This window comes from Lepidochelys olivacea (genome assembly GCF_965140295.1).
Source record: "Lepidochelys olivacea isolate rLepOli2 genome assembly, chromosome: 11".
Taxonomy (NCBI): domain Eukaryota; kingdom Metazoa; phylum Chordata; order Testudines; family Cheloniidae; genus Lepidochelys; species Lepidochelys olivacea.
Window position 1 is genome coordinate 74,511,899 of NC_140421.1, and position 15,273 is coordinate 74,527,171.

Genomic DNA, 15,273 nt, shown 5'->3' on the forward strand with positions numbered 1-15,273 from the left:
ACTTTTTAAATATTTAACACTATTGTAAATACTGGAGGTGAAATGGGGCTTGGGGGGTGAAGGCTGACTGTCCGTGACCCCTGACATAATAACCTTGTGACCCCCGAAGGAGTCACGACCCACAGTTTGAGAACCCCTGATTACGTAGAAGTGTGGGATTTGCCCCTCCACCCAGCATTGTCATGTAGGTTTTTTTGTTTTTGATTTTTTTAAAAAATAAAATATCTTGGATCCTGACTATATTGTCTGCCACTAAAGTTGTAGAACAGAGTCTCATCGCAACAATGCTAAAGCTTCTATGCTTCAGTATTGGCTCGTATGGCTCAGTGAGGCAGCACTCCTAAGGCCTCTGTTCAGAAATCATCTGTTGACATGTACAGACATGAATAATCTAGTGAAATATCAACTGATGTCATTTCTACTGTTTGTGAGAAAAGATAATTGGGGAGGTTGCGATGAAGCAAGACTGTTATAGGCCTCAGGTTCTCTGTACCCAAGTCAGTCTGATTTCAGGCTTGGGTCTGAAACTGCTCTGGTTAGTGTCTTTCTGGTGATGGATGAAGATCAAATGCGCAGTACTAGACAATTGCTTGACTGCCCTGAGGCTTCTGTCATTCTTCCTTTTGTAAGGCTGTTAGGAAGGTTTGTAAGGAGGAATGCATTATACAGCCTTCAGTGTGGTGATGACACCAAGCTCTGTCTCCATCTTTTCTGACCTTACTAGGACAATTGAGTAACTGGCTCAGATCAGGGTTTGAATGAGAACTAGTCTGAGATTCAGTCCACGCAAGCCTCTGATAATGGTGGAAGAAAATTTGGGAGAAGAAATGGCAGTAGCCTTGATTAAGGAAGTGCGCCCAGTACTTGTAATGTAGGTTCACAATTTGGGGGTTGTGTTATATTCCTTGTTGCTCCGGAATGCCCAGGTAATGGCGAAGCATACTTGAATAAATCTTCCCTTTCGGTGTGGATTTGTGCCTTTGTCACCTTGAAGTTAGGCTACTGCAGTGACCATACATGGGGTTACACAATGAGCCCACCAAGGAACTTAACCTATTGCAGAAAATGCGTCTGCCTTCTTATTAAGAGGTGTTTTCCACAAAGAGAGAGCACATTACACTGGTGATCTGTACTGGGCAAGGGCTGTTGATTTGTTTCCAAGTGGGGTTTAAGGAGTTAGTTTGGAGCATATGACCCCAAATGAGTGGGCCTTGACTTGACTGCCTCTTTCATTATGTGTTGCTACTGCAGTTGTGATCTTCAGAGGTGCATAAGGTAATAGCCCCCTAGTTCAAAAAGAAAGATATGGTGGCATAGAGTTTTCATTAAAGATGCAGTTCTGGACTCTTCTTCCTCCATTGGTCCTTTAGTCTGAGGATGAAAGGTTTAATTCTTCTTCAAGTGATGGTCCCAATTGTATTCCACTGTGCTTTGACATTCCCGTTTCCCCCCCTCCCCCCCCCAAGATGATTTCAAGCAGTGCCAAGAACTTCTGCACAGAGTCACCAGGGAACTTCAGATCCCACTAGAGGAAATCCAGGACTCCCAACACAAGCTCTTGGACATCCTCCACACCTCAGGTCTACAAGAATAGCCCTGCCTCTGAACAAGGCCATACTGGAGCCAGTTAAGAGTGTGTGGCACCCCTCCATACACACATCTATGCTCCCACCCCCACAGGGGTGGAGATGCACTATTATGTGCCAGCTAAGGGCTCAGAATTTTTATTCTTGCAGCCAGCTCCCAACTGTGGTTCAGGCTGCTTCGGAAAGGTTCAAGCAGCAACATTGTAGATCTACACCTGCAGATAAACAAAGGACGCTTAGATCTACAGGAGAGGAAGTTTTCTCATCCTCCATGGTACAGTTGAGGATAGCCAATTATCGCTGTTGGCTAAATATGATTTTCTGAACTATACTAAATTCGAGAAATTCACCAACAACCACTCATAAAATAATCATACCCATTTTCAAACTCTCATTGAGGAAGGTAAATTAATAGCGAGAACTGCCCTCCAATTTGCAGTCAATGTGGCCTATACTTCCTTTAGAGCCATGGCTACAGCCACTGTTATGTAAAGTGACTGTCTTGGCTTTATGCCTTAGCGTTACCCAGGGAGGTCCAGAACACAAAGGACCTCCCCTTCAATGAATCTCATCCCTTCAAACAAAAGACAAATGTGTCACTAGACACCCTATAGGCTAGGGCTACCCTTCAATTGTGGGGCATCTACACACTTGCACCTAAGATGAAGTTTCATCGGCTGCCAACCACACTGCTGTACAGGTCTCAACACTTACACTGCCAGAGACCCTACAAACCGCCATGCAAAAAGCAGAAGTTTCAAAGGTCCCACTTCCTTTTACCCCCATTGGCCTCTATCTCAATCTGAACCCCTCATCAGAAGATATTTTTGACGTGAGCCCAAAAGCCACAAACCACTGAGCCTAGCACCTCACAACCCCACTACTCCATTCAGGGGTCAGCTAGCACTCTTTTTTTGGACACTTGGACTGCGATGCTAATGGACAAGCAGGTGCCAAAAGTCATCCACTGTGCTATAGAATCAAGTTTGTAACGCTACCTCCTCCAAAAAACACCCCCATCCCACTTCAGGGACCACTCTAACAATAATATCCTCACCCAAGAGTTGAGCTCCATACTGCCACGAAGAACAATAGAACGCATTCCTCCACTATATCACGGAACAGGTTTTTACTTGACCTACATCCTAATACACAAGAAGAGGGGTGGGTGGAGACCAGTCATCAACCGCCATCACCCCGACCACTTCATTTGAAAACTCAAATTTCTCATGGTCACATTGGCAGCGATAATTCCATCGTTAGAAAAAGGCATGCGGTTCATGGCTCTTGATATGAAAGATGCTTGCTTTATGTCGATATTCATCCGCCCACAGATGTTGTCTCAGATTTATGGTGGAATCCGACCATTTCCAATACAGAATATTATCCTTTGGGATAGCTACCACCCCCAGAGTCTTTAACCGGGTATTTTCAGGGTTGGCAGTTCATGTCAGTCATGATGGCCTCCCTGTTTTTCAGTACCTCGATGAGTTGCTCTTCACCACCAGGTTCCCACCAAGAGGCCTCTGCACTGACCTCTGTAATGCTCCACCTCCTTTCCTCACAGTGTAAACATCGAAAAGTCCATCCTCACCCTCATGCAGTCTTTGGATTTCATCTGGGCAACTTTGAACTCTATCACCACAAGGGTGTATCACCACAAGAGTCCACAGACAGATTCTGGACTATGAACTTTATCATAGCTCCTATTATCCTCCTCAGGTAACGGCCAAGACATGTCTGTCCATACTCAGCCACATGGCCTCCTGCACTTACATCACTCCGTTCACACGACTCCATCTTTGTTGTCTTCAGGCATGGCTACAGTCGGCATGCTCACCAAGCTGTCTTTCTATGAACCTTCCGCTCGCAGTTCCCACCAAGGGTACTGTCTTTCCTCCTGTGGTGGACAAATCCTCTGGAGGGAGTCCCCGTTGTCCCCTCTTCTCCGGACAGAACCCATTATTGCCGCCACGTCCCTAATAGGCTGGTGAGCCCATATAGACAACCTCATGACAAGGGACTTGGCCATCTCGAGAGTTCAGAATGCACATCAATGTCTTCGAGCAGTAAGAAGGCATCTGAGTTCTTTCTTCCATTCATCCACTCTTGCTATGTCCTGATAATGTCAGACAGCACTACTACCATATTCTGCATCAACAAGCAAAAGGGAGCGAAGTCTGCCTCCCTGTGCACAGAAGAAGTCAATCTCTGGAACTGGTGCCCCACCAATCAGATCACTCTATCTGCAGCCTACCTACTAGGGAAGCAGAATGTGCTTGCAGACTCCCAAAGCAGACACTTTGCAATCGACCACGAGTGGGAACTCCACAACAGCGTGCTACACAACATTTGCATGCAATGAGGAACCCTGACCAGAGATCTATTTGCTTCTCATACTAACAGAAAGTGTGCCTTCTGTTGCTCCAGAGGATCCCTAAATTATCACCCCCAGCGCAATGCTCTCCTTTGCTCCTGGTCAGATGAGCTCAAATATGCTTTCCCTCCACTACCACTCCTACCATGGATTTGCTGCACAAGATCCAACAAGACAAGGCGACGGTCATCCTGATCAGCCCCTTCTGTCCCATACATTTCTTTCCTGAACCTGTTGTTCACGTTGTCTCGTCCACCGATTACCATCCTGCATTTCCCGACCTCCTGATCCAGTGCAAACACCCTAATCCACAACCCCTCCACCTCAGGGCACGGTATTTGGATTTTGAATGGGCATTGTCTTTTGAATGGGCATGCTCCTCGGCCACGTGGGACATCCTTTCTCATAGCAGAAAAGACTCTACTAGAGAATGTTACCTGGCTAAATGGAAATTCTTCTCCTCCTGGACACACTAAGAGGCATTATACCAGAAGCCACAGACATATCCCTCATTTTAGACTATATCCTGTCTTTAAAGACGTATGGTCTCTCCCTCAGCTCTCTGAGAGGCCATCTAGTGGTGATTAGCACATCCCATCATCCTATTGAGGGCTACTCCATTTTCGCAAGCCCACTAATCAACTGAGTCTGGAAAGGCCTCATAAGTACCTTTCCACGTCCTCAAAAGATCATGCCCCAGTGGGACCTGAATCTTTGTTCTCGCAGCACTAACAAGGCCCCCCCTTTGAGCCTCTAGCTACTTGCTCCATGTCCTTTCTCTCCAAGAAGGTCGCCTTCCTTGTAGCCATCAGTGGAAGAACATAGACCCCATTCCTTCAATGTGCAGTGGATTTTGGCCCTTTACCTGCAGAGAACAAGACCAATCAGAAAGTCCCAGGGACTGTTTATTATGATAGCAGAGTGAGTCAGGGATCATGACATCTCCACCCAGAAAATTTCTAACTGGATATCTGACTCTCTGAAGACATCTCAATTTCTGATTGACAAAAGAAGCCTAGAAAAATTAAAACTTAAAAAAAAAAAGCCCTTAAATAAAAAACAGAATGAAATTAAATAGGAATATTTGATAATATCAAGCATCGGTTGCCCTAGTGAGACCTGTTTTCTCTTGATTCGCCTGGAGCCAGTAGTAACACTGTGATATATCCTAATTTTTAAAAAACAGATTACATAAGGGATAAACAACGCTACATTCGGAGTCCCACAAGTATCACTTCTTAGGAAAGGTAGTATCAGACTTCTGACCCTCACACTGCCCATACTTCTCTGCCAACAAAAAGATTCATAGGAGCTGCAAAACTTCAAATGTGTGATTGAGGGTCAAGGAGCATTGAGTTTCCCTACTCTTATAAAGTCCTTCAGATCTTCCAAGAATTTGTGGAACAGCAGTGGCAGCAACTTTATGGGAGAGGGGGGACCAAATGCCAATAGTGCAAATATTGTTCTCAAGAAGACGAGTGTGATGAACGGTGAAACTTCTCCTAAGCCAACAACAGCAGATTCAAAGAAGCAAGGCAGTCCAACTGCTCTTAGTACAATAACATCATCCAACCCAAGAAAAAAGAGAGAAACCCAACAATGTATTATCAAAGAGCAAGAAATATACTTCTCTTCTCCTTAAAATCCTTCCAGAGGATAGGGCTGATGTGCAGTCCCAGCAACAACTCCACTCATGGCCACCAGAGAATTCATGGGAAGGAGAGGTAGGGAGACCAAATATTATCTGCTCAGTAATGCACTTCATAAATCCAGAATGATGAATGGGTCAACAGCAGCCCATACACCAACAGCAGCAACTTCAGAATAGAAGAGGAGTCCAGATCATGGCCACACTAGTAACATTTGCCATCCCAGTAGAGTATAAACCCTTGATACAGCAAAGTAATCCAGATCACATCAATGGAATTGTTCATGCGCTTACAGTTAGGTGCTTGAGCACTTTGCTGCATCAGGGCCTAATAGTTTGCAGCCGGCCACCCTGCAAACAGGTGGCTGGCTGTGTTAAATCCTTGTTTCAGAGATGCAGAAGGTAGCAGACAGCAGCAGACTCCCTGTGGTTAAATCCTTCTCTTGCTTGGAGAATGCGGCAACATCCTGGAAATTGGCTTCCAAATTGCACAAAGATTTTTTTTTTAAGTATTTAATTCTCTCTGCAGGAATAAAAACTTCTAAAACCTCTCTGTCCTCCCCACCTAATTCTTCCTGAAACACTGCCACCGTGAGCCTAGCTTGTAGTGGCATTAAAGCGCCTGCAATTAGCAGCATTCAGCTCAGGCATTTTATGAGAATTTTCAGGCATTTGGGAGAAGAGAGCCAAAACTGGCAACTTAGGGAGACCGACTGTGTTGCACAGGTTCTACCTGATCTACAGTAGAAAAAGAAGCGGGCTTGCATCAAATACCCCATTGTGATCTCTGAAGATCCAGTGTCTTTTTTTTGTACAACTTTCAATAATATCGCTCACAACTAGGTTCTTCAGTCACAGATATTAAAACACAAATTAGCTAAAAAGCCATCCGATATTAAAACTTATGAGCCTTAATTTGTGTCCTGAGAGTTACTTGATTCTGGTTGTGATGGGCTTCCTTGGGGGACAGACTGTGAGAACTGCCACCAGCTGCAAAGTCAGGTCAACAGTAAAAGCCATGTAATAGAGGGGAGATGGCAGTCACTCATCAACTGGGGTCCCAGTGCATTCAGGTCCTTAAGGATCACTACAAATACGGTAAATTATATTATACTTAAAAGCAAATAAGGGGCTGTTGACAAGGATTGAGCGCAGCTGCAGTTGCACCCTGCATTGATGAAGTCTGGAGGTAGCAAAAACATGAGTGACCATTGTGTGGTGCGCACTAAAGAGGAATGGCAGTAGCCTCATGGCCTTAAGTAGATGGTTGTTGCTAACATGGACTCCATCAGTTATCTGAGAATCCAGGGTAGTGCTGAATCGTGGCAGATGCTGAGGCTGCTAAACATTTGAGCAGAAGGACTGGTAGACATTCTCCATAGGTGGAGAGCCACCACCTCCCTCATTGTTATAAATATTTACTTCATATCACCACCCCATTCAGACACTGGGAGAATGAGGCCGTAAAGACTCTGGGTTCAATGAAAAGGCATGGTAGCACTGAGCATCAGCATAGTGACAACACTGCAGCCCCAGAACAACTTGGTTATCTCTAATGGCTTCACATAAACACTGAGAAGGAAAAGCAAAAAGATGGAACCTTGCAGAGCCCAATATGGACAGATTGACAAGGAGGACAGCCAGTTTGCTCATTACCCTCTGGGATCTCTTGGAGATGAAGGGCCACGTCCCCATGGTGAGTCCTCCGTATCTTGTGGTGAGTGATATATTAATAGCTGGTGATAGGCCCAATGCAAGCAACATAACAACTCCTGATACCACTGCGTATGACTAAAAGGAGCTCTACTTTCAATATACTCTCAGTCCCAGTAGCTGACTGAGACAATGTTGTTATTGGTATCATTATCTAAAAGGGACTTCTTCAGCTAGGATCTCACATAATCACTGCTTGTTTCAATGTGGCTGGCAACTCACCCTTATAACAGGAGGCATTAACAATCCTCGTTGATTGTGAGTCCACTGGCTTTAGTCAGCCATAAAAGAAATGGATCCATCATTAGAGGTTTTAAATAACATGTTAGACAAGCACATGTCAAGGACTGTCTAGGGATAGCCCTATCTTAGTGTAGGGGTATGGGCTATATAACCTCTTGAGATACGTTACAGCCCTACAGTTCTATGATTCTGTGATCTCACATTGGTTTATATCTATCAAAAACTCTGCAAGTGAAATTTGATGAAAACCAAGCAATACAGATGTTCCTTTTCTTCAGTCCCCTTCTGATATTGTTCCCACAACAGTGGTCAGTTCAGGTCCAGTCAGTCTTACTTTAGAAATAAAATCTGACAGTTCTTCACATCAACAAATACTCTATGCTTACTCTGAGCCTGTCCCGGCTAGCTAGACTACCCGCAGCTTGGAACAGTTCCATTAAGTCTTTTGGTAGCATTGTTTGTAATTTTAAATTTACTGAAAAAGTTGCATGCAGCAGGCATATAAATATACAGTAAAAGTTTTTGCATAAATTAGGAGTGATTTTTGTGATGTATCCAGAATGATTGGAAAATGTCCAACACAACTTTGGGGATGAATCCTTAGGTCGTTTTATAGAAAAAACGTTCCTGTGAACACGTGTCCTAAAATTCTTCCTAAAGGGAGCTACAGTCCCTTCAAGGAGGTGATGAAAAGTTAATTTCCGATTAATGTCTCAAAAACGCTTTAATATAAAGTAAGGACCTTATGTCTGTGTCTTAGCGTTAGTATTTGCTACTGGAAACATTGTACAGGATAGAACCTGTTGTTTGCTCTATCTTGTATAATCTATTCAGGCTGATGAAGCAAAAACATATTTCCAAAAATTTGCTCTCTTTACTGAAAGGACTGTGCTTGCAATTTGAATCCGCTTTCCCATTAAAATTTATTTTCAACCTTGTAACGTGTAGCCTCGTTACTTCTCAACAATTAATGTTGTAGAACAGCGATAGCACGTACTAACACTACGACACATACCAAATTTCACTGATATATCTATATTAAAGCATTTTTGAGATATTAATTAAAAACTTGGAAAATATTTTGAATGTTTTTACCGCAAAATTTCATAAGAAAAACTAACTTGCAATTTATAAATAAAAATTTATATTAATTATGTATATTAAAATACTTCTTACATCATTAAAACTGCAAGAAACATGTTAAAATATTAAAATATACTTTAATAATAATTCTGTGTAAAAAGAAAATGTGATCATTTTTGTCCAGAAAATCCAAAATAAATTCGAAGTACCTTAAGTAATTTAGATATCACAAGTAGGTACATTATAAAAAAATGCAATGCTTTTGTTCATTACTTTTCGAAGATCATAGCAAGAAACATTTGGATGTGGTAGCAACACAAGAAGATTTGGTCATGGCTTCAACAAAAAAATCAAATCTGCCGTCCTCCCTCCCATCATTGATAGTCGATTTACGAAAAAGGATCTCAACGACGTCTTTACTTTTGAATTTGAAAAACCCAAATTTGGGCTTTGGGGAAAAGCAAAGAAGAAATCGGCAATGTGCAAGGTGGAAAAGGAAGTGAATGGCAAGCTCAAACTATGTAGCTTCAAGACAAGTGAAGCAAGTGCCATGAAAAGTTTCAACCTTTGGCGGCATGTAAAATGTAACCATCCTGAAAACCATGCAGCTCTGGTTACAAAAAAGGTTCCAGGAAGATGAGGCAAAACAGAAAGCTGACGCGGCTAAACAACATTCATCTGGCTCTTTGAAAACTCCTGGAGAAAAGATTTTTTGCAGAAATTCATCTGAAAAGAAACCCAAAATTGAGCAAACAAAACTTGACTCAGATTTGAAGTCTTCAAAGGTTACTGTCACCATGGATGCCAATACTTTCCATGAAGGGCTGATGGAAATGGTTTGCTTGAGTTCAACACCGATCACTACCTTCAGGCTAAAGAACTGTGTCAACAGTGGCCTTCTTGGCAACAACGGTACAATGGCATTTTGGGATGTATAAGTAGGGGCATTGCCAGCAGATCGAGGGACGTGATCATTCCCCTCTATTCGACATTGGTGAGGCCTCATCTGGAGTACTGTGTCCAGTTTTGGGCCCCACACTTCAAGAAGGATGTGGATAAATTGGAGAGAGTCCAGCGGAGGGCAACAAAAATGATTAGGGGACTGGAACACATGACTTATGAGGAGAGGCTGAGGGAACTGGGATTGTTTAGTCTGGGGAAGAGAAGAATGAGGGGGGATTTGATAGCTGCTTTCAACTACCTTAAAGGGGGTTCCAAAGAGGATGGATCTAGACTGTTCTCAGTGGTAGCGGATGACAGAATGAGGAGTAATGGTCTCAAGTTGCTGTGGGGGAGGTTTAGGTTGGATATTAGGAAAAACTTTTTCACAAGGAGGGTGGTGAAACACTGGAATGCGTTACGTAGGGAGGTGGTGGAATCTCCTTCCTTCAAAGTTTTTAAGGTCAGGCTTGACAAAGCCCTGGCTGGGATGATTTAGTTGGGGATTGGTCCTGCTTTGAGCAGGGGGTTGGACTAGATGACTTCCTGAGGTCCCTTCCAACCCTGATATTCTGTGATTCTATGGAAACAGAAATTTCCTTGCAATCAATGATCAGTAAGTACTACGAAGAAGGAAAAGATAAAGCTGTGGTAAAAACCTTGGACATAATCGACACTGAAGGGCGTCACAATTCTTTGTATGTAAAAAGTCAAGTAAAAACTATTTTAGAAAAAAATGGGATCAGTGAAATGCAAGTGCTGAGCATCTGCGTTGACAATGCAGCAAACATGACATGTGCCATCAAAAATTTCAGCGAGGACAATGAAACCATTTCTACCTCTGAGAACAGGGATGTGGACAGAACTGAAGCTATTTTACCTGATGAAGGGAACTAAAGGAATGGATAAAATCGAACTCAACATGGATGCTGCTGTGCGATGGGTTAATGACCCTAGCCTCATACTTCCAACATGGCTTCATGAGGACAACTCAAAAGTCCAACTGATGAGGTGTGGTATTCACACTCTTCAGTTGGCAATCTGGGATGGACTGAACAAAGAACATGTGAAGAAATTTCTGGCAAAAATTCGACAAGTTGTTGTCAAACTACGAACCCCAAGTATTCAAAGTGTTCTGCTTGATCTACATGGGGTAACTCAATCATTGGATATTGTGACTCACAGCTGTTCAACATTTGCGATGATTGATCGGCTTTTCGTTTTTCAATCTTACTGTGAACAATGGGCTGCTGCTGAAACAAGAGAACTCAAGTTAACAAAAGCTGAATGGGACGAAGTGAAGAACCTGCGAGACCTCTTGGCAAAGCCAAACCAACAACCGTGAATCTTCAAGCTGTTGATGTAACCCCAGGAGTTTTAATGAAGGAATGGCGAAAACTGTGAAAATTCTTGCAAGAAAATGGTGGACAAATTGTAGAAGGAATTCTGTTCTTCATGCAGAAACACGATGAGAAGCTTTTTGACAATATTCCTTTCCTTGCTGGAGTTTGTTGACCCACGGTATCGGATTCTTCTTACCTCAAGGGAAATACCAAAGACAAAGGAAGGGCTCCTTGATATTGCTCAATGACATGAAAAACAAAATCTATTGCTACATTTGAACTCGGTGACAGAGGTTGAAGAAAATGAAACACAACAAAAGGATAGGTCTCAGAGTAGCAGCCATGTTAGTCTATATTCGCAAAAAGAAAAGGAGTACTTGTGGCACCTTCGAGACTAACAAATTTATTTGAGCATAAGCTTTCATGAGCTACAGCTGATCCGCTGAAGTGAGCTGTAGCTCACGAAAGCTTATGCTCAAATAAATTTGTTCTCTAAGGTGCCACAAGTACTCCTTTACAACCAAAGGAGTCATCAACAATCGAATTTGTGGTTTCGGAAAGTTCACATCCTTCAGAAATAGCAGGCTGTTCTCAAACTTCCGTCTCCACTCTGAACTTGTTCGAGCGTCCATCCCTGAGACCTCTTCAACCATCACAGGGAAATGGAGATAATTCAAGCACCAATTCTTCAGAAGATGATGCCTTCAAAAAGGAATTGGATAAACAAGAAAGATACCAGCGAGTTTCTGCGATTCATAATTGTAATGAAGCATTATTCAAGAGAAACTTTCAGGAAGATTGTGTGGTAATGGAGCCTATTGGTAGGCTAAAAGTTAAGTCTGTTTTTGAGGCCATTCACAACTACTCACACCGCATTCAGGCTGCTTCGAGAATTGCTTCGAGCATGCCAACAACTCAAGCTAGTGTAGAGTGACTGTTTTCAGCTTTAAAGTTAATTTTAAATGATTTGCGGCAGGCTATGAAAGACGACTTGATTGCTGCAATAATTTTTTACAGAATGAATTATGAATGATTCTAGTTTGTATCATTGTTGATGACATTTAAATTGTTTTAAAAGTCTGAATAAAAATAATGTTTTTTCAAAATTACAGGATGCACTTTTTTATTTAGTTAAAAATTAATTTGAGTCAGAGCACGGAGCGGAGTCAGAGCAGAGCTGGAGTTGAGCAATTGAAAAATTTGATTGCTCCAAATCCCTGCTTTGTGCCATTGTTGGGCTTGTTGTGGTAAAAGCCAACATTCCACACTTTCTGTTTAAATGAGAACATGATCTTGTACAATAACGAGCAGCCAGAGAATTTCAAAAGAAAGAAAGAAATTTTCTCCCTTTGTCTGGTCTACATTTTTGTCAAAGGGATTTGTTTCTAATTCTGTCAAATATTTGGCATTTAAACTAAATGTCCACAGTTAGCACCTAGATGTTGTAGGGCCATTCTGAGCCTAAGCTAGCTAAAATTTATTTTCTCATTCTCTAGCAGAGTAATTTCAGTGTAAATCTAGCCAAAATAGATTTGACAAGGATTTAGAGAATTGTCTGTTCTTAAACATGATTCTTCATTGATTTATTCCCTCTTTAGTAGTTTTTTTGTTTTACATTTTCTTAAAGCTTTTCGTTTGATCTTGGGTCAGTTTTTACCCCGATGGGAAAAAGAAATACAGAGAAAACACTCAAATAAGAATATTAGAAGGAAGCCCATGATAGTTTACACTGCATGGGATCAAACTCTCCTCCTTCCTATTGCTAATCCCTCAGCACCACAGAGCAACTGGAAATCCTGTCTCTTCAGTGGTGTTAATATGGATAGATATGAACTTACTGTGACATTAGCTCCAACACCGGTGTCATAGTTTCTCTCTCTTCACATGGGGAGACAGGTGTGCCACCACCAGAGCAGAGTGATGCTAGCAGCCAGCACTAGTACATATGTGTATGTAAGGCCCCAGTGGTTCCGGCTCTTAACATGGTCATTGGGGTGATCACTATGGATACAGATTTTATACATTTCACTGGTTTGTAAATCTAGGGAGTCCAACTGCAGGCTCTTCTCATTGTTTCTGAAAACTGAATTTGTTCATATGTTTTCATTAGGTTGACAGTGACACAATTTGGAATGAAGTTCATTCATCTGGTGCTGCTCGCCTGGCTGTGGGCTGTCTCATTGAACTTGTTTTTAAAGTGGCCACAGGAGAATTGAAGGTTGGTATAGCAGTAACACTCAGCTCTGATATAGGGCTCTGTGCAGAAATGACAGGGTAAGATTTATGGCCTGTGTTATACAGGAGGCCAGACTAGAAGATTGTAATGGTCCCTTCTTGCCTTAGTTGACAAGGCCCTTATGAACATCAGCAAGCGAACACAAAATTTACTAACCTTAAGGATGGGTTTTAAAAAAAAATCAACCTCAGATAAGATCCCGATGCCACTCAAGTCAGTTTGCTATTGACTTCAACAGGGCCAGAGTTCAATACAGTTGTTCAAAGTATGCTCTACCAGAAACTCTCAGTTAAAAATATTAGTTTCCAAAAAATGCAGGCTGCCTTTGTCCCTTAAAAATGAAAGGAAAGTTGACACATTGCTAAGGGCTTGAGTGGAAGCAAAGACTGCTCATCTGAGTGATCAAGAACTAACGAATAATTACAAAACTGAATTAGCAACTCTGACTGCAGCTTCTGAGCACACTCTGTGAGCTACCAATGTTCTTTTGTCTGATCTCCCCTCTGTATTCTTGTTGGTTTTTATGTGTAGAATGGATTTGCTGTTGTTCGACCTCCAGGTCATCATGCTGAAGAGAGTACACCCATGTAAGTATGTGTGTGCTTTAATTGGTTTGCTTCAGTGTTTATAGCCTTAATTAAGAGAACTCTGTACGTGATATGGAGCTGGAAGCTAGAAAATTAATTATTTGATTTATTATAGACTTCCTTGCTGAGTGATGTACAATAGAGCATCAAATTCAAAGCTGTTGGTAATAGAATCATAGAATCATAGAATATCAGGGTTGGAAGGGACCCCAGAAGGTCATCTAGTCCAACCCCCTGCTCAAAGCAGGACCAATTCCCAGTTAAATCATCCCAGCCAGGGCTTTGTCAAGCCTGACCTTAAAAACCTCTAAGGAAGGAGATTCTACCACCTCCCTAGGTAACGCATTCCGGTGTTTCACCACCCTCTTAGTGAAAAAGTTTTTCCTAATATCCAATCTAAACCTCCCCCACTGCAACTTGAGACCATTACTCCTCGTTCTGTCATCTGCTACCATTGAGAACAGTCTAGAGCCATCCTCTTTGGAACCCCCTTTCAGGTAGTTGAAAGCAGCTATCAAATCCCCCCTCATTCTTCTCTTCTGCAGGCTAAACAATCCCAGCTCCCTCAGCCTCTCCTCATAACTCATGTGTTCCAGTCCCCTAATCATTTTTGTTGCCCTTCGCTGGACTCTCTCCAATTTATCCACATCCTTCTTGAAGTGTGGGGCCCAAAACTGGACACAGTACTCCAGATGAGGCCTCACCAATGTCGAATAGAGGGGAACGATCACATCCCTCGATCTGCTCGCTATGCCCCTACTTATACATCCCAAAATGCCATTGGCCTTCTTGGCAACAAGGGCACACTGCTGACTCATATCCAGCTTCTCGTCCACTGTCACCCCTAGGTCCTTTTCCGCAGAACTGCTGCCTAGCCATTCGGTCCCTAGTCTGTAGCTGTGCATTGGGTTCTTCCGTCCTAAGTGCAGGACCCTGCACTTATCCTTATTGAACCTCATAAGATTCCTTTTGGCCCAATCTTCCAATTGGTCTAGGTCCTTCTGTATCCTATCCCTCCCCTCCAGCGTATCTACCACTCCTCCCAGTTTAGTATCATCCGCAAATTTGCTGAGAGTGCAATCCACACCATCCTCCAGATCATTTATGAAGATATTGAATAAAACCGGCCCCAGGACCGACCCTTGGGGCACTCCACTTGATACCGGCTGCCAACTAGACATGGAGCCATTGATCACTACCCGTTGAGCCCGACAATCTAGCCAGCTTTCTACCCACCTTATAGTGCATTCATCCAGCCCATACTTCCTTAACTTGCTGACAAGAATACTATGGGAGACCGTGTCTAATACTTTAGAAGCAGGAAAGTTTCCAGTCCTCTTTTTGTTTAATACAGTCTGTGTTAGAATCATGCTTAGAGATTGCGTCTATTTATAAAGCTACATTGGTTCTATTAATTCCATCATCCACATCTATTGTTTATGTGGATAAAGAGTGGTTTGTAAGTTAGGTACACCGTGGGGGGGTGTTAATATGGAAGAACAGTGATATGCCACTTAT

The 15,273-nt window shown here is 42.6% G+C and overlaps 1 protein-coding gene across 5 annotated transcripts in view; it reads left to right on the plus strand.

Moving 5' to 3' along the window:
- Positions 1-15,273, plus strand: part of HDAC4 (histone deacetylase 4) — a 467,144-nt gene that overhangs the window by 412,077 nt on the left and 39,794 nt on the right. For all 5 annotated transcript variants that reach the window (XM_084643125.1, XM_084643127.1, XM_084643129.1 and 2 more), the window contains 2 exons: positions 13,043-13,150; positions 13,700-13,755. In XM_084643125.1, the coding sequence (XP_084499251.1) occupies positions 13,043-13,150; positions 13,700-13,755 (164 nt within the window). The remainder of the gene's footprint in view (positions 1-13,042; positions 13,151-13,699; positions 13,756-15,273) is intronic.